This window comes from Anastrepha ludens, chromosome 6 (assembly GCF_028408465.1).
Source record: "Anastrepha ludens isolate Willacy chromosome 6, idAnaLude1.1, whole genome shotgun sequence".
Taxonomy (NCBI): domain Eukaryota; kingdom Metazoa; phylum Arthropoda; class Insecta; order Diptera; family Tephritidae; genus Anastrepha; species Anastrepha ludens.
In genome coordinates this window covers 81,052,928-81,076,231 of record NC_071502.1, presented here as the reverse complement: position 1 = coordinate 81,076,231, position 23,304 = coordinate 81,052,928, and the positions used below count along the sequence as shown (strand labels likewise).

The following is a 23,304-nucleotide window of genomic DNA, read 5'->3' as shown; positions in this document are numbered from 1 at the left end:
AATAGTAATTGGTTTAAAGGCATTTATTAAAATTGTTAAATTTTTTCAGTTAACCGGTTTGCCAGCGCAGTCAGATCCTTCCGAATATAGTTACCTTTGCGCTGATGGACACCTACAGCCCATTACCACTGAACGTCCCTGCGTTTGGGTCGCCAAGCCTTGGCCGGTAATAGCTGCGCGACGCAGCCACGCTGCACACGTACAAAATCTAGTCGCCGGTTTGAACCATGACGATCCCAATAGTTGGCAGAATGCATTGCTTAGTTTGTTGGAGAATTACCATGTAGAAATCGTCACCCTGGATAATGTCATACCCATCGATGATTACCTCGATCAGGCACCCGCCTTTCAAAGCGCGTACAGTTTCCCTGAATGCAATCCGCCACGCTCCATCGTTTATTGCACCACCTCGATCATTCAGCACATCAAGTGTTCGTGGCTACAAGAAGTTTCGCAAGTTTACGGCGTCGAGCCGAACATTCAGTGCATACGCTCCGAGAGCCTTGACTCATGCATGGACGATGTGAAATACAAGGCGGCGGATGTGCTGATGGTCGATCACGAAAACCGCATTAAGGCACAACGTGACTACAATCTCGTACCGATACTTTACGAGTTCGCACAAGACATGCACGAACGATATGCCATAATTGCGCTAGTGCATAGTGATTCTAAGTTTAAATCGTTTGCTGATCTCGAAGGCGCTAAAGCTTGCCTGCCCTCCTACGAGGGACCAGCGCATTTGTCAGTGCAAGATACAATTGTAAATGTCACAAATCGCATGGCATCGCTGCAATCGTTTTTCCATGAAGACTCATGCACTTGGCACCCGCAGGCCCCGCGTTCATGCCCAGACAACTATCGTGACAATGAGGGCGCATTGCGTTGCTTAGCCGAAGGTGGTGACGTTGCCTTTCTTAGTTCGGATATTTATAAAAACTATACTGTGGGCAATTTGACATCGAAATGGGTGCGCGATACGGGGCACAAGTCTTTCCGCGTGTTGTGTCCCTTCGGTTCTAATGAACGCCACTCAAAATTCGAATACTGCTACATGCATTGGACCACTCGCGGTCATCTGATGACATACAACACTTCGTTGGCACGACGCACTGAAATCTACAACTCTTTGCGAGACATCGATCAACTCTTTGGTAAGAGCTACCGCCCGGAAACACGGCCATTTACGATGTATGGCATTTTCGATACACGCAATAATGTTATGTTCCGCGACAAGACGGATGGCCTGCGGGGCTTAACCGACTTGAAAACAGACACTTCGCAACGCATTATGGAAGACATATTTGAGAAATATGCAAAAAAATATTACGTAGATCCGAATTCGAGCCCGTCAATGAAGAGTTCCCTGGCTTTGGTTGTAATTGTGGCACTATTAGTTGTAAGGAGAATATGGATTTGAGTGCGAAAAATTAGAAAGGCATAGATGGAATTGTTCTATTCACAAAAAGTCATTAATTTTATATGCTCCATAAAGTGAGATGTGTTTTAAGTGTACTACTCAAAAAGTATGCAATTTTGTGATATTATTTATACTTTTCGTATGTATTCTAATAAAAAACAGTTATATAAGTATGTTTTAATATTTTCCTTATGCCTGTTTATATCAATAAATTTCTTAATCTTCCTTGAAAAAGATTTATCTCATTTTATAATATATAAATAAAGAAGGTAAGGTTTAAGGACATATTAACGATTGACAGATTCCCGAAGAAATTTTAAGAATATTTTACGTCACTGAATAAAAAAATATTTCCGTAGATTTGTCAATTACAAGATGGCGAAAAGGCTCGAGTGATGGATGCAACACTTCATATCGTCTACGTTGGGCATCTGTACTTACATACATACTACTGTGGGCAAAAAGTAAGGTGAATTTATTTGTCAAACTTCGCGGGATTAAAATTTCGCTCTACTTATTTTTTTCATGAGTTGGCAGCACTGTTAATAACATCTGGGCTAACTTTCATGTGAATGCCATTATCAGTAATATATTTACGCTGGTGTTTACCAAACGACCTAGAGTGCATTTTTCGATTTTTACAATGTCTGATTTGATTGAGCAGAGAAGTGCCATCAAATTTTGTTTGCGGAATGAAATTTCGGCTGTGGAAACGTTTAGAATGTTGCAGAAGGCATTTGGTGATTCGACCATGTCGCAGAAAAATGTTTATAAGTGGTACAAAGACTTCAAAGAGAGTCGAGAACGTGTTGATGACTTGGAGCGCTCCAGAAGACCATCGACGTCAACAGATGACCAACACGTCAATAAAGTGAAGGAGTTAATGCTCAAAAATCGTCGGTTGACTGTTAAAGACCTTACTGATATGATCGGAATATCAGAAGGATCTGTGAAAACCATTTTGAAAGACCATTCGGGCCTACGAAAAGTCAAATCTCGTTTGGTACCGAAAACTCTCAATTTCTTGGAAAAAAGTCGTCGCGTTGATGTGTGTGAAACAATGCTTTCAGACTATCAGGGCAAGCTCAAATGCATCATTACGGGAGATGAGACTTGGATTTATGCTTAAGACCCTGAAACAACCGACCAATCAAGCGAATATCGTGCTAAAGGCGAGGCCAGACCGAAAAGAGCACGTCAAAGTCGTTCAAAAATAAAGGTCATGAAAGTTTTTTTCGATTTTCGTGGTGTGGTGCACTATGAATTCCTTCCACCTGGCCAAACTGTTAATAAGGAATATTATTTGAGCGTTATGCGTCGTTTACGTCGTTTACGTGAAGCAATTCGTCTAAAAAGACCAGAATAATGGGTCAACAACACTTGGTTTTTGCATCACGATAATGCACCGTCTCACACTGCACTCGTTCTTCGTGACCATTTCGCCAAAAATTCCACATTGGCTCCGTGTGACTTCTGGCTATTCCCAAAACTCAAGAGACCACTCCGGGGAACGCGTTTCGAGTCGATTGAGGAGATAAAAGCTGAATCGAAGAAGGTGCTGATGACTATACCGGAAATGGACTATTTGGCATGTTTCGAGGATTGGAAAAATCGTTGGCATAAGTGTATTTCATCGAGAGGGGATTATTTTGAAGGGGATGAAATTGATTTACAAGAATAAATAAAGATATCGAATGTGATCTGAGAACGTAGAAGAATGAGAATTTACAAAAAATTGGTAAGAAGAGAAATCTGAAACGATTTAGCGATGGATTTTTTAACTCTTACTTCACATAACATTGTGGTGTAGCAGAAAGAGGTGAACAAATAATGAACGATGTTGTCAAATGTTAGACAAATGTAAATTGCAGCGAAAAATTGTAGTTGCGTTTGCAGGTATAATTGAAAGATTGCATTACGGCTACATCTGTATGTGTCCATGTGAAGAACATTTTTTGAAGGCTGAGAACTTTTTGAACGAACCTCGATTCTTTTTAAAAGGTTATATCCATAAATCGATAGAAAATTGATTTTTTGAAGCTACCTGAAAGTCGTTATCTATAATAGAAATATGTTAAATTCACGTCAAAAGTCGAAAAGCCTAACCAAAAAATCAAGCCAGCGGGGCCACCCTCTATTAAATCGCAATGAAAAGATAAATAAAAACCGGAAAGCTCGGCCAAACCCCAGGCAGAAGTATACGCACCACTTATCTATACGAAGGTCGTTTGAAAAGTCCGTGCAAAAATAAAAAAAATTAATTGTTTGGGGCAAACCATTTTATTTTTCGACATAGTCTCCTTTTAGATTTATACGAGTACACCTTCTAACGCTGTTCTAATTTGTTGAGCTCTTCCGAATAATATCATTTGTCCAAGTCTGAAAAATAGCCATTGCTTTCTACAAGCACCTTCTCGTTTGAATAAAACTTTTATTCCGCCAGCCATCTCTTCAAATTGGGGAGGAAATAGTAGTGCGAGGGATCCGAGAGAGCCAAGCCTGGAGAATAGAGGGCATGTGAAGCGATTTGGATGAATATTTTTTATTAATTTTGCGACCACAACTACTGAGGCGTGAACTGGTGCGTTGTCGTGATGCAAAAGGAAAATCACCAGACTTTCCCGATTCAAACGAATGCCAAACGCAAAGAAATAAACCGAACTGGCTGAAACTTGGAGTGTTCTTCGACGAAATGCTACTAAGTAAACATAACCTCAATACGCAACAGTAGTGTCATATCTTTGACTTTGTACGAACTTTTCAAACGACTCTCGCAAGCATACAAGGAGCTTTGCTGGAGGTCAAGAATTTGTATGCCCGATAAAGCTTTGATAAAGTTACAACTCATTGCAATAACAGTTACCTTCTGATTCCAATAACCCTAATATTACATATTTCAACTTAACAGTGAAACTAACACTGAAAGACTTGACTTGATAATCATAGTCGCGAATTAAGCCCAGGTCTAATAAATATTATTTAAAATATAAATATTTAGAACTAGGTGTATTTTCTTTATTACCATAGTCAATTTAGTGCTATATTTTAGTGCGGGCCAGCTTTAATAAAGGAAGTTTTAAAAAAGCTGGAGTAGCTGTTATCAGCAATTTAACTCCTCAATTCCTACTCTCACCTCCACGTGGTACATCCGGTAACCGGGGCAACCATACTGAAAATGCGGGTAACCAATCCGCATGGGAGGTAACAGGAGAGGGCTAATGAGAGAGGGAACTTCGGGGTCAACTTCGACATATATAATTTAAAGGTCACCCGAAATTTTGCAGCATCTGTCTCGGAGCGAGCGGCGGCAAATAGCGTCTGATCCTCTAAGAGCAGGAATTAGAGAGATTTGGTACAAATTTATTATATTCTAATGTCATCTGGCAAATGTCTATAAATTTAAGTATGCACATTAAAATTAACGCGATAGAACAACGCCTTAAAATTATTGACACTTATTATGAAAATGGTCGATCCTTAACCCTAGAACGTCATCCTTATTTATTGTACACTAACGTCATCCTTCGTCATTTTGACTACGATGTATTTTAAAAAGCTGTAAAAAAAGTTGTCAACAAAAATAGGTATCAAAATTGATTTGTTATTTTTATTTAGATACTTTAAAATTAATATTTAACGAAACTCATAAAATTTTATTATTTTTTTGGCGTAAAATTAACATTGAATAGCCTTCTTTCAATTGGCATGGTTTTTTAAACAACTTATTATACATATAACATTTCAAATAAAAAATAAATCACATTTTTATCCATTAAGTCTTATAGTTTCTTATAAATAATACATTAAACTAAAAAAGGAACATTAGTTTTAAGATAAATTATTCGTACTAAAAAAGTACCCCGTAAAAACTGGAAGTTACACAAACGTCATCTTTCGTCATTTTGACTACGGCAAAAAATTATAAGCGAAAAAAAAATACTTACAATGTGCGTTGTTTGCTGTACGTCTCCGTCCACCAACAGCTTCTAACCAACTAACGCTATCAGAAAAATCAGACCAAAACAATCTAAAAAAACCGGTTTTAATTTTAAAATAAAATCGCGCGTAGTCATTTTGACGAAGGATGACGGAGCAGGGTTAAGGACAACATATCGTAAAACTCGTGATTTTTTTGGTGGAACGATTATCCGAACGAGCCAACATTTCAACGGCTGGTGAAATATTTTTTCAAGAAGCTGGTTTTGCTGAGGATAGCAAAAGGGCTGGCAGACCAAAAACTGGACGTTCTGTTGAGAATATTGTTGCTGGAGCGGAAAGTGTTGCTGAACAACCTTCAACATCGATACCTCGACGTACTCAACAATCAGGCATTGATGAATCGACTGTTGGCGGATTTTACCAGGTAGATATTTTATTGATGTCATATTTCACACAAAATTGTTAAGTTTCGTATTTTGAATAAAAATAGTGAAGCCCGAAATCATCTAAATTTTTAAATGTTTTTTATTTTAAAACGACATCTGGGTGCGTTTTTAGAAAAACATTTTATGGGGTTAGAGGTAGTCAAAATTGTCAAAAAATTGGATTTGCATTTTCTTAAAGTATAATATCTTAAAAATATTGTGTAAAAATTTGAAGTGAATCCGACAAAGTTATAAGTTATAAGTAGTTCGAGTTAATCAACAATTAACAAAGGGCGCTCCGGAGCGGTCGAGAGCAAGTAGCCTGCAGTAAAAATGGATGGTGTACGAAAGGAAGTGGCAGATAAGCGCGCTAACGATAACACTCGCGAAGGTAGAATGCTACGTAGACACGTAGACAACAGCAAATCGATATTTTGGAAGCTGCTATGACGGCTGAAGAACTAGTATGTATATGGTCCAGGAATAGATGACACAGTGTAAGTAATTAAATAATTCGTATAACTCTACATAAATCGATAGCAAAACTTTAAATGCGTTTTTCTCAAAACTATGTTTTCTGAACTGATGATCACTGTAGCTTAAAAACCGCTTGGTAGATTTCAATAAAACTTATACTGATTTTGAAAAACATAAAAAACTCGTGCCTGATCGAAGGATTTTTTTTTTGGAGTTTACTCCTTAAGAAACGATATATGTATAAGGCCCATGGTATGAAAAATATGGGTAGTAAAATCGTGTGAATCACCGGAAGTGTACGCTGACGGAGGTGACGCGTTGCCCTTTTTCTATACAGTAGGTTCTGTTTTTATGCGGTAGATATGTTCCGCAAGAAACAGCATAAAAAAAGCTACTAGTTCTATAGTAAAACTATAGATACGTTTCAAATGCTAAAACCGCATAAATCTGAAATAATGTAATAAAATCGCATAAAAAAGGGCACTAGTCCCATATTATAACTAAAGATACGTTCCATAGACCGCATGAATCTGAAATAATGAAATAAAATCGCATAAACAAAATATTGTATTTTTGAAAATTATATCTTTATTTGAGAAACGTCAGAATCGAAAAATAAATTTAAGTCAGAAATAGAATCAGACAATACCCACATGTTGCGCGTTCGTTTAGGATTTGGCGTAAAATCACTTTCGTCACTTGAGGAAATGTACACGTCTGATCTAGATAGTTATGCAGGCGGTTCCATACTTGTAGGGTTAGCATTTCTGATGTAATCTGTGATGAGTTTTTGCTTAGCTGGTTTAGAATCTTGTTTATATGTACAATTCCCGATAGGTCGACATGCATTTTGTAATTTAAAAAAAAACCGCACTATTTCAAAACCGCATAAAAAAAACCGCATAAAAACAGAACCTACTGTATTCTAGTGAGAAAAAGCACTGCCTACCTTGTGGCGCTACTTTGTTGGTGCAAACTTGTAGGAAATATATTTTCCTTGTGGGTGCTAATTTCTAGTGAGAAAAAGCACTGCATACCTTGTGGCGCTTGTTTGTTGGTGCAAACTTGCAGGAGATATATTTTCCTTGTGGGCGCAAATTTCTAGTGAGAAAAGGCACTGAATATCTTGTGGCGCTTGGTTGTTGGTGCAAACTTGTAGGAAATAAATTTTCCTTGTGGGTGCTGATTTCTCGTGAGAAAAAGTACTGCATACCTTGTGGCGCTGGTTTGTTGGTGCAAACTTGTAGGAAATATATATTTCCTTGTGGTTCCTAATTTCCAGTGAGAAATAACCACTGCCCACATTTTGGTGCTTATTTCCGTTTCCTATCTAGTGCTTGTGCGTTCGTTGAGAACCTACACATACCAGTGATATCGTCTGAACCTTTGGAGGAGATTGTCTTCAAAAACCCTTACAATGGTTCATCTGCCAATTACACGCCAATGAACTACCGCTTAGATGTTTGAATACATTGATGGCTCTACGTCTGAAAGCTTTAACGGTGAAATAGAGAACAAATTGAAGGATTGTGAGAAGCTTTCTTTCGTCAATTATGAACCAATTATATTCACACTACCAGATATATCCAGTGAAAAAGATTTAAATACGGATCAAAAATACCTATTTAATATTTGTAGTGCTATTATAAGTGGGCATTGCAACGACAGCTTAAAAAAGAAAAACCCCAAAACAATTGTTCATTCCAGGTGGCTTACTATAGCGAATAGAATAAATCAATTTATATTTTTCCAGTAATATAGAAAAGGTCTTCATTTACTCCTTTTGCATATTAAATATATTTTTAAATATCGCGGTAATCGTTCTTAAGGAGTAAACTCCAGTCGCGTGTCGGAGTTGACACACACACCTTTTTTTTAATTTCGATTTTTTTTTTAATTAATTGTTGGTTTTTTTCTCGAAAATCCGAAAATTATTTCTTGAGGCCGTCATATTGTTAATTTAAAAAAAAAAACTTCAATCATGCACAATATTATCTATTAATAAAACTAATGTCTCTTGTCCGATTGATTTTCGATGAATCTCCAAGGACTTGTGATGATCACCGCAAGGGTCTTCTGGAGAAACAGGCTCCACACAAAGAGCGCTAACTTTTACAATTATTAATTTTTATTTTTGAAATTTTGCTAAACTCAATTCGAATCATTATGTATTAATGCTATGTTTTTATTAAATTGGTAAAATAAAGCAATTGACTAGCAAAAAAATGAGTGAAAATCATCATTTTTTCGGGCCGCTGACTACCCCTCACCCTTTATTTAAAATACACCTGTGATTGCAAAAGTAGCTGCGCGACACATTGCAAAGTTTTCACTATTTATTAATTTATTGTGTTTTTTATAAAACTGTTTTTCCTACTGCGGTAAAATCTATATAACTTAAAGTTTTACACTATTTTACACATTTAAAAAATACTGAAAATTTAAACTTTTTAAGAGGGAAGTCTACTGGGAATTTTTCAAAAAATCGATTTTTTTTTTATTAGCTTAAAAAATACTTTGAACCCTCTTAAATAAGGTACAATATGTGTTACAGCTGGCTAAATTTTTCTTCGTTGAAATTTCGACCTTTTCCCGAAGCGCTCCAAAGCTTTAAACGCTGAAAACTGAAACTTTAAACGCATTTTTCTCGAAACTAAGTTTTTGTATACGGTGTACACGATATCTCTAGTTCTGATAAATGAATCAGCTTAAAAATTTAATTATATATTCTCTGTAATAGTGTCTCTCGTCTGACATAGGATTTTTTTGATATCGTTATTTGTTAAATTGTTATAAACAATAGTAACATCAATTTTAGACAAAAAAAAAGAAAAAAATTTCAAGAATTTTTTTTTCAACGCCAAAATTTTTTATTGACATAATCCTACGTCAGACGAGAGTCAATACTATGTATATGATAACAATATTTTGTTTTTTTGTTTTAGATCACCGAAACGTAAGATTTCATGTACACCGTTTAGGCACCTAAGAAAAGCGGACCTGCGCTTGCAGAAGTGCCACAGCGGCCATTTTGAATATTTTGACTTAAAATTTTTTTTCCAAAAACTTAAATATATAATAAAGATAAGAGTTTAAATAGATTTTATGTACGAGCAATATTTTGTTAGAAACAAAATCCGGAAAATAAGCCTGTTTTTTCCCTTGTCACAGTAGACTTCCCCCTTAATCAAAATTTTTAGAAAAATTGCAGGTGTGCAATTTAATAGCCCATTGAATGTTAGTGGCATAAAGTGTCAGTTTAAAGTGGCTAAAAATTAGCATAGATTTTTAACAATTTTTTTTTTTTCCTTGATAAAAAGTACTTTCATCCAACTCAAATGGATCAAAAGTATCTTAAAAATCTTTCATCATTTACTATATCAAAATCTCTTTCAATATCTTGAAAATGAAACATTTTATTCGTTTTCATAGTTAGGTGCGATTTTAAGAGCTTAAAACCAACTTTAGTACCCGCTTGTGGTAAGTTTCAATTTAAATCAGACTTTCAGCTAAAAACCAGATACTAATTCGACTATGATTAAAATAAACTATGCATTTTATTTCCTAAACCTCCGTTTAACAAATATAGCACCGGTGTATTTGCTCGGTTTGTACACTTTTGAGTGCGCTTCAGCGCCATCTACGTGTCGTTTAATACAACCGCCCATCTATTACTTTATTTTCGTTGACTTGCCATCTGCTCGTTTTGTTTATTTGGCTACCAAAATCAGCTGTTTGACGGTTGTCATTGCCGCCGCAAATTGATAGTTTTTTTTTGTTTGCATGTTACAATTTAATTTATTTATTACTTTTGCTGTGCACGCGTCACTCCCCCTCACCCAACACCTTAACCGCAACGGTTGTTAAGCACCCAATTCAATTGCCATAACAAAAGCGTTTGGCATTTAAATCGCAATAGCTATCACATCTACGTAACCACAAGCGCATAATTTTGTAGTTCTTTAATTGATTAAACAAAGATACAGACGTGGACTAAATTCTGTTGTAAAATTGTTGGAAATTAATTAAATACTATTAAAGTTTTAATAAGTGGAAGACAGACGAAACGCGTAAAATCCAATGTCGAAACCGCAAACGAAAACGGCGCAACTGAGAAACGTGAGAGTATACAAATTTGATACCTATGTACATAATCACATATCTTTGCAAAAGTGTCGATAAGACACGGAACCAGTTTGCACTTAGCATTCGAGTCGCGAATTTCCATAAATGTATATAAAATTATAAGTACTTTTGGGTTTGCCTTCCACTGCACTGTTTAAATGTCTATCATTTCTATGTTTTTTTTTTTATATTACCCGAAGCCAAAGCAATTGTTTGCTGCATGCGTGCATTTCACAATGAATAAAAAAATGTATGTACAAATGCACCTTATATACCTTTTACTTAAAAACATTTTCTCGCAAAAACTTATTTTCAATTATTTGCGTTACTTTTATTTTATTTTAAAGGTATAAACTCACTTCATTCACCTTTCCTTTGTTTGTTTTGAATTTTTGCACTGCGCTTTTAGGTCAATGGCTTACACATGCACAGATATGCGTATATTTATGATTTCTTTTACTTTTGTATACAAACATACATATATGTATGCGTGCATAAACACAACACTTCGAAAAAAATCAGTTATCAATTCGGCGCGCGGATATAAACTGGCCTTCACATCCACCAGATACAGGCTTCTTGCTTGTATCTGATCAATTCAACACCTCTTCAGTTTCTCTCGTTTTGCGATCGCCGAATTAGTCTCTCTTGTTATCTTTGTATGGCTCTTGCACGCTACAATGAAATGCGTAGTCATATTAGTTTGGCACATAGCGCTGACTTCAGAAATAAGTTTGCAATTCTTAGCAAAACTATTCAATTATAAATCGACTAATTTGGCTTCGGTGAAATATAATAATATGAGACCGTTTGCTAAATGCATAACGAACATCTGATAAAATTTATCGGAAGATGCTGCCGGTAAGCTGCTGACCAGAACAAAAACTGGTAGCTAACAGCAGTGAAAACAAGGAAAAACATTTTGTTTGGAAGTTTACTAAGAATAATAATTTTAGTCAAGGCGAATTGAGTACTGAAGGTGGCGCCATTAAAAAACAGTTACTTTACTCTGACGTCAGCTCCCTTCGCAATACAAAACGAGCGAACAAAGCAAACAAAAATAGGATAAATTCCATATTTGTGAAAAAGTGAATGGCTTAGAATATAGTGGTTTGTGAGATAAAACTAAACAAACTAATGCAAAAGAAGGGCCGCGTGTTAAATTGTTAAAGCAAAAACTAATATAAAGCCTCGAAATGAAGTTTTTATGCGGAAGACGCCGTGGCAAGAAAGTATGTGTGTGTGTGTGAATAATTTCTTATGTTTGGTTGTTCCATTGCTTTTGCCTACTTTTCTTCTTCCCAAACAAATAATTCCCCTTTCATTTGTTTGTTTATTCGTGGACTCTTACGGCTCAGCGAATTCGGAAGGAATTCGCAATCTGTTTCTCATGTATCATTCATGAATTTTGGTTAATGGAGTGCGGCGAATTCATTCAAGGCGATGGCACTAGAATAGCTGATTTAGCGATTGTGTTCCTTGGTTGTTAAAGTGGCCTGCTTTATTATTGCTGCTTTATTTATTTGTTTATATTCCTATGGAAATTTCGGCATTAAAAATTACTTTTACAAAAATCAAATATATGTACAATGGCAATGGAAGAAAAATTTTTGTGCGGATTGTTGAAATGAAAGTAATAAAATAAATCAGCTGGCAGTATGTTGGGGGAAAACTCGTCAGCTGATACATTTAATTAGGCTATAAATGTTTCCGACTAGCTCCTACGTTACACCTTCAGGGCATCAGCTGACACACATTCCACCTACATATAGCCAGCTGACTTATTTATTTATTAAAAACAATACATAAACTATCTGATAAATTTTCCTTTGGGAGGAAGCCACTGAAAAAATATATATTTTTTTCATATTTGTGTGACCAGCTGACGTATAATCCACCACTTTATAATTAGCTGACAATTTTATTTCTTCAAAATATTAGTCTAAATTTAATTTGATCAATTTTTTTATCGGGAGTAAATGACTAAAAGTATATTTTTTACGTGCGTGGGCGGCTACCACTGCTCAACCCACCCTCGGAGCCGCAGCTGACGTTTACAACGCTTCATAATGCAACTATCTGAGGCATTTTACGAATTATCGACTGAGAGGAACTTGGTCGTGAAAATCTGTCGCTGGCTTACGGACTATTAACGGCTCCCCACAAAAAATAGTCCAACGGGCTTAAATCCCAGCTCCGAGGCGGCCAATTGATATCGGAATTTCGGCTGATTATTCGGTTTTCAAAAACGGTAGCCAAAAGTTCGAGTGTAACTTTGGCAGTGTGACAAGTTGCACCGTCCTGTTGAAACCAAATGTCGTCCATGTCATCCTCTTCAATTTTTGGAAACAACTCGCTGAGCATGTCACGGTAACGCTCGCCATTTACTGTAACCGCGGCTCCTCGCTCATTTTCGAAAAAAATGGCCCGATGATGCCGCCAGACCAAAAACCGCACCAAACAGTGACTCGTTGTGGATGCATTTGCTTCTCTACAGTAGCGTGTAGATTTTCAGAGCCCCAAATCCGAATTTTGCTTATTAACGTAGCCACCGATGTGAAAATGAGCTTCATCAGAAAAGATAATTTTTCGGTAAAAATGCTCATCTTCGGTCAGACGATTTTCTGCCCATTGAGCGAACCGAAAACGCATTGGATGGTCATTAGGCTTCAGTTCTTGCACCATATAGCATCCCATTTCGTAAATGTCAAACCTTTAAATAAATTATGAACACATTTGACATGTCATTTGTGTTACCATTCTCAAAAAAATGGGTGGCTTAAAAAGCAAACGATATATGGCCCACCCTTTAGTTTTGAGAAAAACGCGTCTTAAGTTTGAATACATGAAAATTCCTCTCCCAGCGCTCGAACGCAAGGAATAGAGTCGTCACGGTTGACGATCTATAATATAAGAAATACTTAAATTTACGTTCTAAAAATTGTTTGACACATTCTTAAAGGATTACATTAACATTTTATGAAAAAAAAAAATTTTATTTATTACGCATAAAAGGTTTTAAATATTGGGTAGCATAAAAAGTTCGGTAACAAATTGTCGAGAATATCTTGTAATATATATCGCATTTGGTAATCTTAAATTCACTTATGTGTATATATTTAACCAAACCACTTGAATTGTTATTAAAAATAAAAATAAATTAAATTTGTATTGCCTAAAAGGCATTTGCCTTATCAGATAACCCATTTTCACTCGTCCGTAGAATTTGTAAGCATTTACAATAATTATTTTTCAAGTACTTTCTCTAAGTATTTCATTACGACATCCACTACAGATTACGTATTCACGTTTGTTGTTGGTTTTCTTGTTTGTTTTGCTCTTCAGGGTCATAAAACAACAACAGGTGCTACATCGAAGAAAAGTGCTGTCAGTAATCCAACAAAAACTACGAGTGGGTCTACTAAAGCAAATACGCAAATTAGAACAACACCTAGTGCCGCATCAACAGTTACGAACCGAGCTTTAGAAGAAAAGCCTAAGCGTAAAATCAGCACTCAAGCACGAAAAGCTGAGCCTGAGGTCGCCACCAAAATCAGAACTCAGCGTGATGGCACAAAGCCACAAAATACCCCACCAACTAAAACATTAACGACCTCCCGAGCCGTACCAAAAATAACTGGCAGGATAAATGTACCATCGACGAAGAAGCGTATTGCACCAACAACAATTAAGAGTAGCGTTAATGAGCAGCCTATGCGCGCCAAGCATAACCTCGACATTGCTGATACAGTTAAGAAAAGACAGTCCACTGCAATCAAACCCAATGCCGTACTCGATACTTTTCATAATGTAACGGTAGCCTCACCACCGCCACGTCGCAAAGAAATTACCGCAGAGCCAATTAATGAGAGCATTGTGCCGATCGAGAATGATGAGCAACCAAAACGTGTGCGCACACATTCGCTGAAGGAAGAAGAAATTATCGTATTGCGTACCGATTCGGCCAAGCAAAGAATTGAGCAACAAATACTAGCGGACGGTGCTACTTCGTTCATTACAATTGGCCAAGAACCGGTTACGCCCGAAATAGTTGTAGATGAAGTGATAAGACAGAAGCCTATCGTCAAAGATCCGGTAGCTTTTGAGGTAGCCTTTGGCGAACCATTGAAAAGCAAATCAAGAGCAAAGTCCCGAGAAGCGTCAGAAACTCGAATTGCTGAAAATCGTAATGACATGCAGTCGGGTGACGGGTTGAAAGACACTATTACGGATAGCTACTCAGATGACTTTGAATCTTACGAATCGGACTTTGAGACCGGGTCATCAACTCAAAATGGTTCGATTGGGAATACTGAGAGTGGTTCGTCTACACATAGCGAAGATGAAGACAACAGCAAAAGTATACTTTCTCTATCTTCTGAGGAGGAAAATGCTAAAAGCAAGGAAGAAATACACATTAATAATAGTGAGGACGAGGAAGAATCTGAATTGACGCAGTATCCCGTCACAGTCATTCAACGTGATAAGGAATTCGAGCGAAAGCTGGACTCAGGAAACTATGAAATGAATTCGCGAAAGCATATAAAACTGTCTGAGATTACCACGCAAACGAATGAAAGGCATTTTGACAGCATGGACACCTCGTACAGCGTAGCTTCAACAGACCAACTAGACTCAGGCATCAGCGGCTATACTATTAATAATAGTAATACTCAAGCCGAAGTGGACAAATTCGGAGGAATTGTGTGCTCTTATGGAGGTTACGCTGATTTTAATACCCGCCCCATCCGAAGCAAACGAGGCATAGAACTAATGACCAAAATCCGATTCGACACTTTGACCTTCTCGCTATTCGATCTCAAACCCATCAGTTACGACATTTATATGCAAACCTACGGTACGCTGAACACCACGCAGTGCTCAACGCAGACTAATGACAATCGCATGTCGACCGAATGTCAGACGGATAATTATGATAGGCGCACCATGTGGACACAGCATCCCCCGAAATACGACTTGCAAACGATACAAAAACTTGGAGCTGACCTGAATGGAACTATAGCAATACAAAATTGTTGCGGCGAGTCTCCGATGGAAGAAGGCAACGTGGTGCATGTTTTAAACGCTGATATCTATGATGACAGCTTACAGCAGCTCAGTGTTTTTCGGCAAAGTATTAAGAATCGCGTCGTTGGCGAACAGTTGAAAAGTCTGCATAAGCCAGTGGATTTCGAGCTATTAAACTCGTTTCTGCTCCGTAGTTCTAGCGTTATATCGAAAGTACTGAATTCCGTTCAACCAGATACTAGACAACAGGAACGTCTCACGAAACTCGGGCTGAACCAAAGTAGCCTCCAAGCAATCAGCAAAGGCTATATCCGCTTGGATACGAAATTTTTGAATGCTTTGCATGTGGTGCGCGTATTTGCTAACGCTAGACATGACGTCGTCATAACGGTGCATGCGAGTCCACGAGATGCGGAAGTCTATCGCAGCGATTTTTCTAACCTGCTTATGGTGTGGTCCACCAGCGAATGCTCACAACCAATGCGACTGCTCTCTACCTGGAGCGAGGTTTGCCGTGCCGAGATCTGTTATGATTGTCCGGATATTGTGGTTTGCGGACTGCACGACGGCAGCATCGCAATGTGGGATCTGCGTGAAACATACTCCTTCTGCTCGAAATTGGATGGATATCTAACACACTTTGCTGCCACGCAATCAGTAGTACCCAGATGGTGCGCTAACTCCAACCAGCCACACCGCATAATAGACCTTGGTGCTGTTGTAGATATTAGGAGCTTTCGAACTCCTCCAAAAGCTGTGGCACTAGGAACGTATAGGTCCATACAGGTATGGTGGAATGCATATTGTGTGATAACTAGTCCATTTACCATTTCTCTCGTTTGCTTCTTTATTTTTAGTTCGCTGCGCTTAACGATACTGGTATTATGTCTATTTGGACACTCGTGGAAATGAGTGTGAAGCATTGTGAATTCGATGCACCGAAAACATCCAATACCCAGCATCGTCGGAAATGCAGCTCATCTCCAGTGTCAAATTCTCGCTTCGAGTACAGTTCGCCCTGGGCGCGCGTCAAACTAATTCAGAGTGCTATCTGCGATCTACGTGACTATTTGGAAAGTGGGTTGCGACGTACACAAACCCAATTCCAAACGACAAAATCACTATTCGAAAAAGAAATTTACAGTGATGAGGTTTTACGCGAGCTGAATGAAACCAAAATGGCTCTGAATCAAAGCCAGCAACTGCACGGGTTGCGCTTCACTAGCATTGATACCGGCAGCGAGCGCATTTATGTTTGTACTAATCGCAATTTTGTGCTGACCTGTTCGAAGAGTCTAAAATCGGAACGCTTTAGCAAAATAAACATCAATGAAGGTGGGTTTCTATTCCCGACCGCCTTGAAAGCGCTTACCAACGAAAATTTTCTGGCAGTTGGTTTATCTAATGGATCAGTGATGATAGTCAATTGTAATCAGCAAGCATTGTCACATCAACGTAATGGGGATGTTAGGCTCTTAGAAACCACGATCTCATGTGAAGACGCAAATCATGCAATCAAAACACCACACACGCCTGACATCGATCCGGACACTGGCAAATCATGCGCCATACAAAACATTATACTAAATGAAAGGCGGCTGCTCGGAAATGATGGGAACCCCTACACACCCGAATACGACACGCGACCATCTACAGCCGCCTGTATTGCGTTGATCAGCAATCAAAAGCGTCCGTTTGAGTTGCGCGTATACGACCGGCAGCTAATAATCAGCGGATCGGCACTGCGAAAGGATTTGGTGCAATCGCTGGAAATATCGAGTGATGGTTGGCGGCTTTTTGCGCTCGTAAATGGACAAATGCGGGCATACGATTTTTATTTGGATCGTGAAATTGTAGACGAACGAATGGGTGAAAAAGAAAAGCGAATTGTAGATATAGCGGTAGCCAAAAGTTCACAAAACGAAAATCATCTGATCACATTAGATCAAGAAAATGACGTAGAAGTGCACTCATTAAAGCAGTAGGCAAAAAAAGAAGCAATTAAAATAAATCACTTTCTTGCAAAATTGGCAAAATGTTGCATTAAAATGTTTAAAGATTGTAACTGTTTACAGATATTACCCAAAATTTTACTCGCCTGCGACGGCCCTTACTCAGCCGCCTTTTGGTCCTTCAAAAGACATATATTTCATGTCTGGCGGTGCTAATGGAATTGCCACCGAAGCGCGATGTCTTTATGCTGAAGCATATCTCAATTACCAGATTATTTCAAAAAGTAGGTTTGCAAGATTTCACCGAAGATTGCATGATATCTGTTTAATCGGATGAACAAAATCGATATCTACTCCTAAAGCAGAAAATGGAATTTGTGCACGGATAGAGCACAATTTAGGGACGAGTATGCGGCAGATATCAGCCGAGGTAGGAATTAGTGTTGTTAGTATCGTCCTTATAGCAGTTCATCAAGATCTACAAGACCTACCAGTGCGGTATAGTCATCGATCGTCATTGTCTAACGCATCTAACGATAAGCCCAGGAAACATGCTATTTCGACGGGTTGGGTCCAGAGGGACAGGGGTGTTAGGCTAGTGGGTTTAAGAGGATATGTAAATATATTGAGTATATCCGGGTCGATTCTGGATAAGTAGCCATTTAACCTCCTACAATATTCGGAATGTAAATGGGCCAAAATTACGCGGGTCTCAGGCTGCCGCCGAAACTCTTCCTCTACAATGGGTGGTGGTTGGACTCGGAAGACGGCATTTGGTGGTCGGGAGTTTATTAAGGTGATAAGAGACTTCCGATGAATGTGGTTCTTTTTGTTTGCTGCTACTTTACCCGTAGCATTTACAATGAGTTCAGGCCTAAGTCAGATTGATTATCAAGCGCATTTGGATTGTTGCTGCTGATATCTAGGCTGCGGTACTGAAAACCCTCATCTTCTAGCCTACTCATGAGGTTGGGTTCACTCGAAATAGACTTAATACGCATATTTATGCCGACGAAAATTCCCATGTTCTAATAGAATCACACACGATTTCCTGTTATCACGCTCCTGTTATCTTACGAAACCGTTTAACATGCACTATTTACCTAAATTTTCTTCACATTCGCCTGTAGATACATACGTGTACATGTGAAAGCACAAAAGCTGTAAAGTATAGATTTCCCAGCTACAATTTCACAACAAAAATATCCAGTCAATTTACTGAAGCCAGGCTGTGGTGTCTAACGTATACACGGAATACTATACAATACCCACGAGGTGTGTTCAAAAAAGAAGGAGAATTTTTAAATTTGCCGGGCTACGTACACTCGACTTTCGATTATTATGTCCACGGTTTGGGCAGTATAGCCTGTTTAGCTTGTTTGTGAAAAGCAAAAATAAGGCAAGTGCTTTGCATGTTCGGCGATTTTCTGCTATTAAAAAAAACTGGATAAAAGAATTTGCATAAAATTTTGTGTAAAAAATGTAATTAAGTGCTCAAAAACACTTGCAATGTAGAGAGTTAAAAAAATGTTTACAAATGGTAAAAATTTTTAACAGAACGTCGAGAAGATGTGAATGACGACGCTCGCTCTGGACGCTCCAGCACATCAACAACCGATGAAAATGTTGAGAAAGTGAAGAAATTTGTGATTCAGAGCTGCTGAGGCTGTCGGCATATCGGCATATCAGTTGGCTCATGCCATGCAATATTTTCAGAAATTTGGACATGAAACGTGCGGGAGCGAAGTTCGTTCCAAAATTGCTGAACTTTGACCAAAAACAACCTCGCATGAGCATCGCTTAGAAATTCTTGAATGACGTCAACGATGATCCAGATTTGCTTCATGAGTATATGGTTATGGCATTGAAACCAAAGCCCATGGTCCCAATGAAAGAGTCCAAGAAGGCCAAGACCAAAAAAAGCACGCTAAATTCAATCAAAGGTTTTGCTTACGGTTTACTTACCACAGGGTTGTACGGTAAAAAAGAAGTATTAAGGGGTTACATACATCCTGCAGCGCCAAAAATTATCTAAAAAAAATTATACCTACATTGGTTATTAGTACTTAAACTTTATAGAAAAAATTTATTTTAATTTTTCTTCACAAAAATTAGTATACATATAAAAAATCACGTGACCCAAAGTACAATGAAAAATAATTGCTCCACGGTCTGCATCATTTCTCCTTGAAATGTTGATGGATCTAAAGGGTGTTTTTTTTAGAGGTTAGGTTTTCAAGATGAAATAAAACGTATATAATTTAATGTTATGGCCAAGAATTTAGCTTTATTATAAAGATAAGGGTTTGCCATTATGTTTTAAAAATGATTTCGGGCAAGTGGCCCCCGCGGCTGGCTCGAATAAATTCCACTTTTTGCAGCAATTGGGGCCGTATGTCAGCAATAACGCGCCGAATATTCTCTTCCTAGACGTCAATCGTCTCGGGCTTATCTGCGTAGACAAGCGACTTCACATAGCCCCACAAGAAATAGTCCAGCGGTGTTATATCGCACGATCTTGGAGGCCACGCCACAGGTCCACGGCGCGAGGAAATGCGCTCACCAAAAGTTTCCTTCAATAAATCGATTGTTGCGTTGGCTGTATGGCATGTAGCGCCGTCTTGTTGGAACCAAAGGTCGTCCACATCAACATCGTCCAATTCAGGCACGAAAAAGTCATTAATCATGGCTCTATAGCGCTCTCCATTGACTGTAACATTATGGTCGGCTTCATTTTTAAAGAAATATGGACCAATGATTCCTTCTGCCCATAGAGCACACCAAACAGTGACTTTTTGAGGATGTAACGGCGTCTCAGCAATGGCTTGTGGATTATGTTCACTCCAAATGCGACAATTTTGCTTATTGACATACCCATTCAACCAAAAGTGAGCTTCATCGCTGAACAAAATTTTCTTCGATGCGTCGCGCGAACCGAACCATTATTTTCGTAATAAATTTGCACGATTTGCAAACGTTGTTCAGATGCAAGTCTATTCATTATGAAATGGCAAACCAAACTGAGCATAAATCAAGTGACAGCTGTCAAAAAGACCATCTACGAAAAAAGTAGTGCCAACTTGAAAACCTAACCTCTAAAAAAAACACCCTTTATAAAAAGTAAAATAATTCTTCTACAGTAAAATTGTAGTTATAGGTGTCGAGCCGCATTTTTGAATTTCGAAAAATGTTGCAATTTACTGCATTTTAAAAAAAAGTATGCGTTTTACGTCTTAAATATCACACTTCAATTATGTTTATAAAATTTTTTAATAAAAATATCAAAAATTTTGCTCAACATAAAGGGTTTTCCAATAACAATTGTTATTTTGAATAGCCCGCTATTTCGGTAGATGTCACTTTTGAAGCTGTAATTTTTTAATATTTGATAAGTACGCCATTAATAAAAATGGAACGATACACGCTTAAACAACGCACTGAAATTATTAAAATTCATTATAAATATGGTGAAAATTTGGCAGAGACGGTTCGTAAAAGTCGAACATTTTTGGGTCATCGTGAAGCACCTTGTCGGACCGCAATACAGAAATTGGTGAAAAAATTCGAGCTGTTGGGACAAGTTAGTGATGTGAAGAATAAAACCCGTGCACGTCGCTCAAGAACAGCCGCAGCAAATTTTATTTCAACGTCGCTGCTAAGTATTCACAAGGCAGATTCAATTTAAAGAATGTTTAGGAATTAACGCAGTTAGGGCCTCCGCACACGGGTCGTATCGTCAGTGGCTTGTCCGCACACAATGCAACTATCTATCGTAAAAGTACGAGTTGTTAATATGACGAGCGATGAAGGGGAATTTATTTGTAAGTTTTGTCTATTTGTATTCTCTGCAAATGTTGTGAATTTATTTAGATATGTATTCTTTCTCTCTCTCTCTCGGGTCTCTCCCTCTTTCTTTGTCTGCCTTGAAAGTTTCACTTCTGTTATGTGTACTACGCTAAACGCTCTTTTTGTTTTAACACACCTCGTATATCAATTTATGCAAAATTAAGAAAAGTGCTTCCCCAGTAGTGAAGATTTCAGAGTCACCCTTTCTTAGTCAGAGTCACTCTTATACTCTTAGATAGGCGTGCTTATGAGACCATCAAAGCAGATATATATACATCCTTAGTTTGGCCGAGATCGGTGTTGTTCCATAAATGGAGAGACCTACAGCTTCTACAGGATCGACAGCCTTCGAACGGCAGATATTTTTTTATGAGGAGTTTTCCATAGTAGAAATACACTCGGAGATTTGCCATTGTCTGCCGAGGGGCGACCGCTATTAGAAAACACTTTTTTCTTCATTTCGGTCTTTCACTGAGATTCGAACCTACGTTCTCTCTTAACTTCGAATGGTAGTAAAGCACCGACCCAATCGGCTACGGTAGCCGCCGTGATAGTTACTGGAAACTCTCACAAATTATTTTGCGTACACAAGAAACTTGCAAAGCAGGAGAAATTGAGAGTGGAAAACAACGGTTGCGTTGAAGTGGATTGCTAATTCCTGTTGAAAGAATTTTTACTGTCGAGAATTTGCAAATACGAAAACCGCGGATGAAAGTAAATTGCAAATTAAACAATTACACAAAGCAAAAAACTAAATTTAAAATAGATGGTGAAAAATAAAACGAAACTCAATAGGGGTAGGCAAGTAATAGAGGAATATTAAGATTTAGTAAGCGAAATTATACCATTCAAATAAAGTGCAGTAGGTTCTGCAAGCGACTAACCTACATATGAGCATTCAAAAAAATTAGGAGTAAAAACACTCTTCATCCTCCAATTTTCTTTTACCAACAGGTGTGTGATTGTACTTATAATGTTACTTATAAGTTATGGAGAAATAACTACTGGTCACCTACATAAGCGAACATACTCTCAGCTGTCCAACTAGCGAACATAATACACATCCGACTCTACAGCATCCCATGCAGTTACAAAACTAGTATGAGTCGGCGGCTGTGAGAGCCAGTGCAGTTCACCGAACATCTTACGCATCGCTTGCAGTTGCTATGCAAGTGTGAGTCGACTGCTATCAGAGCGACCAGAGCAGTTAACAGCAGAGAGGAATGAAGTGTAATATTGGCTAATGGGCGTTCTGTTGCAAATGGACCAATTTGGAGATCACACCGGTTGCAAGCTTTACTAAGTATACAATATTTTTGTAAATTCTTATTGTTAATAAATAAATATTTTATAATTTATACAAGTGCTTGGCCTTTCTGCTTGAGCATATTGGCGGGATTGCTATGCCAAAATATAATTTTTATGGTCATATTAAATGCAATAGAATATCGAATGAAATTTAAAAAATTTACGATAAAATATTTTCAATTTATTTCTTAGCTATAATAATGGTTTTTATCGAGATATATCTAAATTTGTTCGAAATTTTTTAAACTTTTTGACAAAATTTTCTATGAAATTTAATCATTTCTTATGCACCCATGTTACATAAAAGAGCGGAGAACTCTAAGAACATTTTTTGGCAACCATCTGTGAGTGTTTTTACTTATGGACCTTTACATGAATAACCGATCGGATGTTGTCTTTGTATTTATTTCATTACTGCATTACTTTCTTATACTCGAAACAAAGGAATAGGTTAATTCAAAGGTGATGCAAGACTTTAATATGTAAATTCGTTTCATATTTTTTGGTTTTAAGAAAATTGGTAGAACAACTTTGGCATATTAAGTTATGGAACAATAGTCAGTTCAAGTGATAAAAATCGATATGTCAACAAGCAGAGCTACCGCGTTTAGAGTCAATGTAGGGCGTGGTTTTTAGGCTGACAGAGTCTTCGGGCCGTGAAATTGAAATTTGAAAAGGTCGAGCCAAGGAGCACCAGGAGATTTGGTGACTCCTAAAACACTCAGGCTAAAAAAACCCCATTGTATTTGAAGCTCTGGAAAGGGGTGGATAGTCAAGGAGGGAA

At 37.9% G+C, this 23,304-nt stretch overlaps 3 protein-coding genes across 6 annotated transcripts in view; 2 read left to right on the top strand and 1 right to left on the bottom strand.

Moving 5' to 3' along the window:
* The window catches only part of LOC128868478 (transferrin), a 38,596-nt gene extending 36,935 nt beyond the window's left edge, over window positions 1-1,661 (top strand). The window contains exon 4 of the mRNA XM_054110604.1: window positions 50-1,661. Coding sequence (XP_053966579.1) covers window positions 50-1,420 — 1,371 coding nt within the window. The 3' untranslated portion in view covers window positions 1,421-1,661. The remainder of the gene's footprint in view (window positions 1-49) is intronic.
* LOC128868479 (major facilitator superfamily domain-containing protein 6) overlaps window positions 1-10,945 on the bottom strand; it is an 84,355-nt gene extending 73,410 nt beyond the window's left edge. For 3 of the 4 annotated variants that reach the window (XM_054110605.1, XM_054110606.1, XM_054110608.1), the window contains exon 1: window positions 10,746-10,945. The gene's annotated coding sequence lies outside the window, so the exon portion shown is untranslated. The remainder of the gene's footprint in view (window positions 1-10,745) is intronic. The other variant, XM_054110607.1, reaches the window with a different exon arrangement.
* On the top strand, window positions 10,052-17,462 carry LOC128868477 (uncharacterized). The gene is made up of 3 exons (XM_054110603.1): window positions 10,052-10,380; window positions 13,732-16,200; window positions 16,272-17,462. The coding sequence occupies exons 1-3, from the start codon at window positions 10,342-10,344 to the stop codon at window positions 17,397-17,399; spliced, it is 3,636 nt and encodes a 1,211-aa protein (XP_053966578.1). The 5' UTR covers window positions 10,052-10,341; the 3' UTR covers window positions 17,400-17,462.
* Window positions 17,463-23,304: the final 5,842 nt, after the last annotated feature.

Bases quoted from the DNA above. Each gene is read 5' to 3' on its own strand.
- LOC128868477 (XM_054110603.1), top strand. From the start codon at position 10,342: ATGTCGAAACCGCAAACGAAAACGGCGCAACTGAGAAAC. The intron at 10,381-13,731 runs GTGAGAGTATAC...TTTGCTCTTCAG, and splicing joins AAACGGCGCAACTGAGAAAC to GGTCATAAAACAACAACAGG. The intron at 16,201-16,271 runs GTATGGTGGAAT...CTTTATTTTTAG, and splicing joins GAACGTATAGGTCCATACAG to TTCGCTGCGCTTAACGATAC.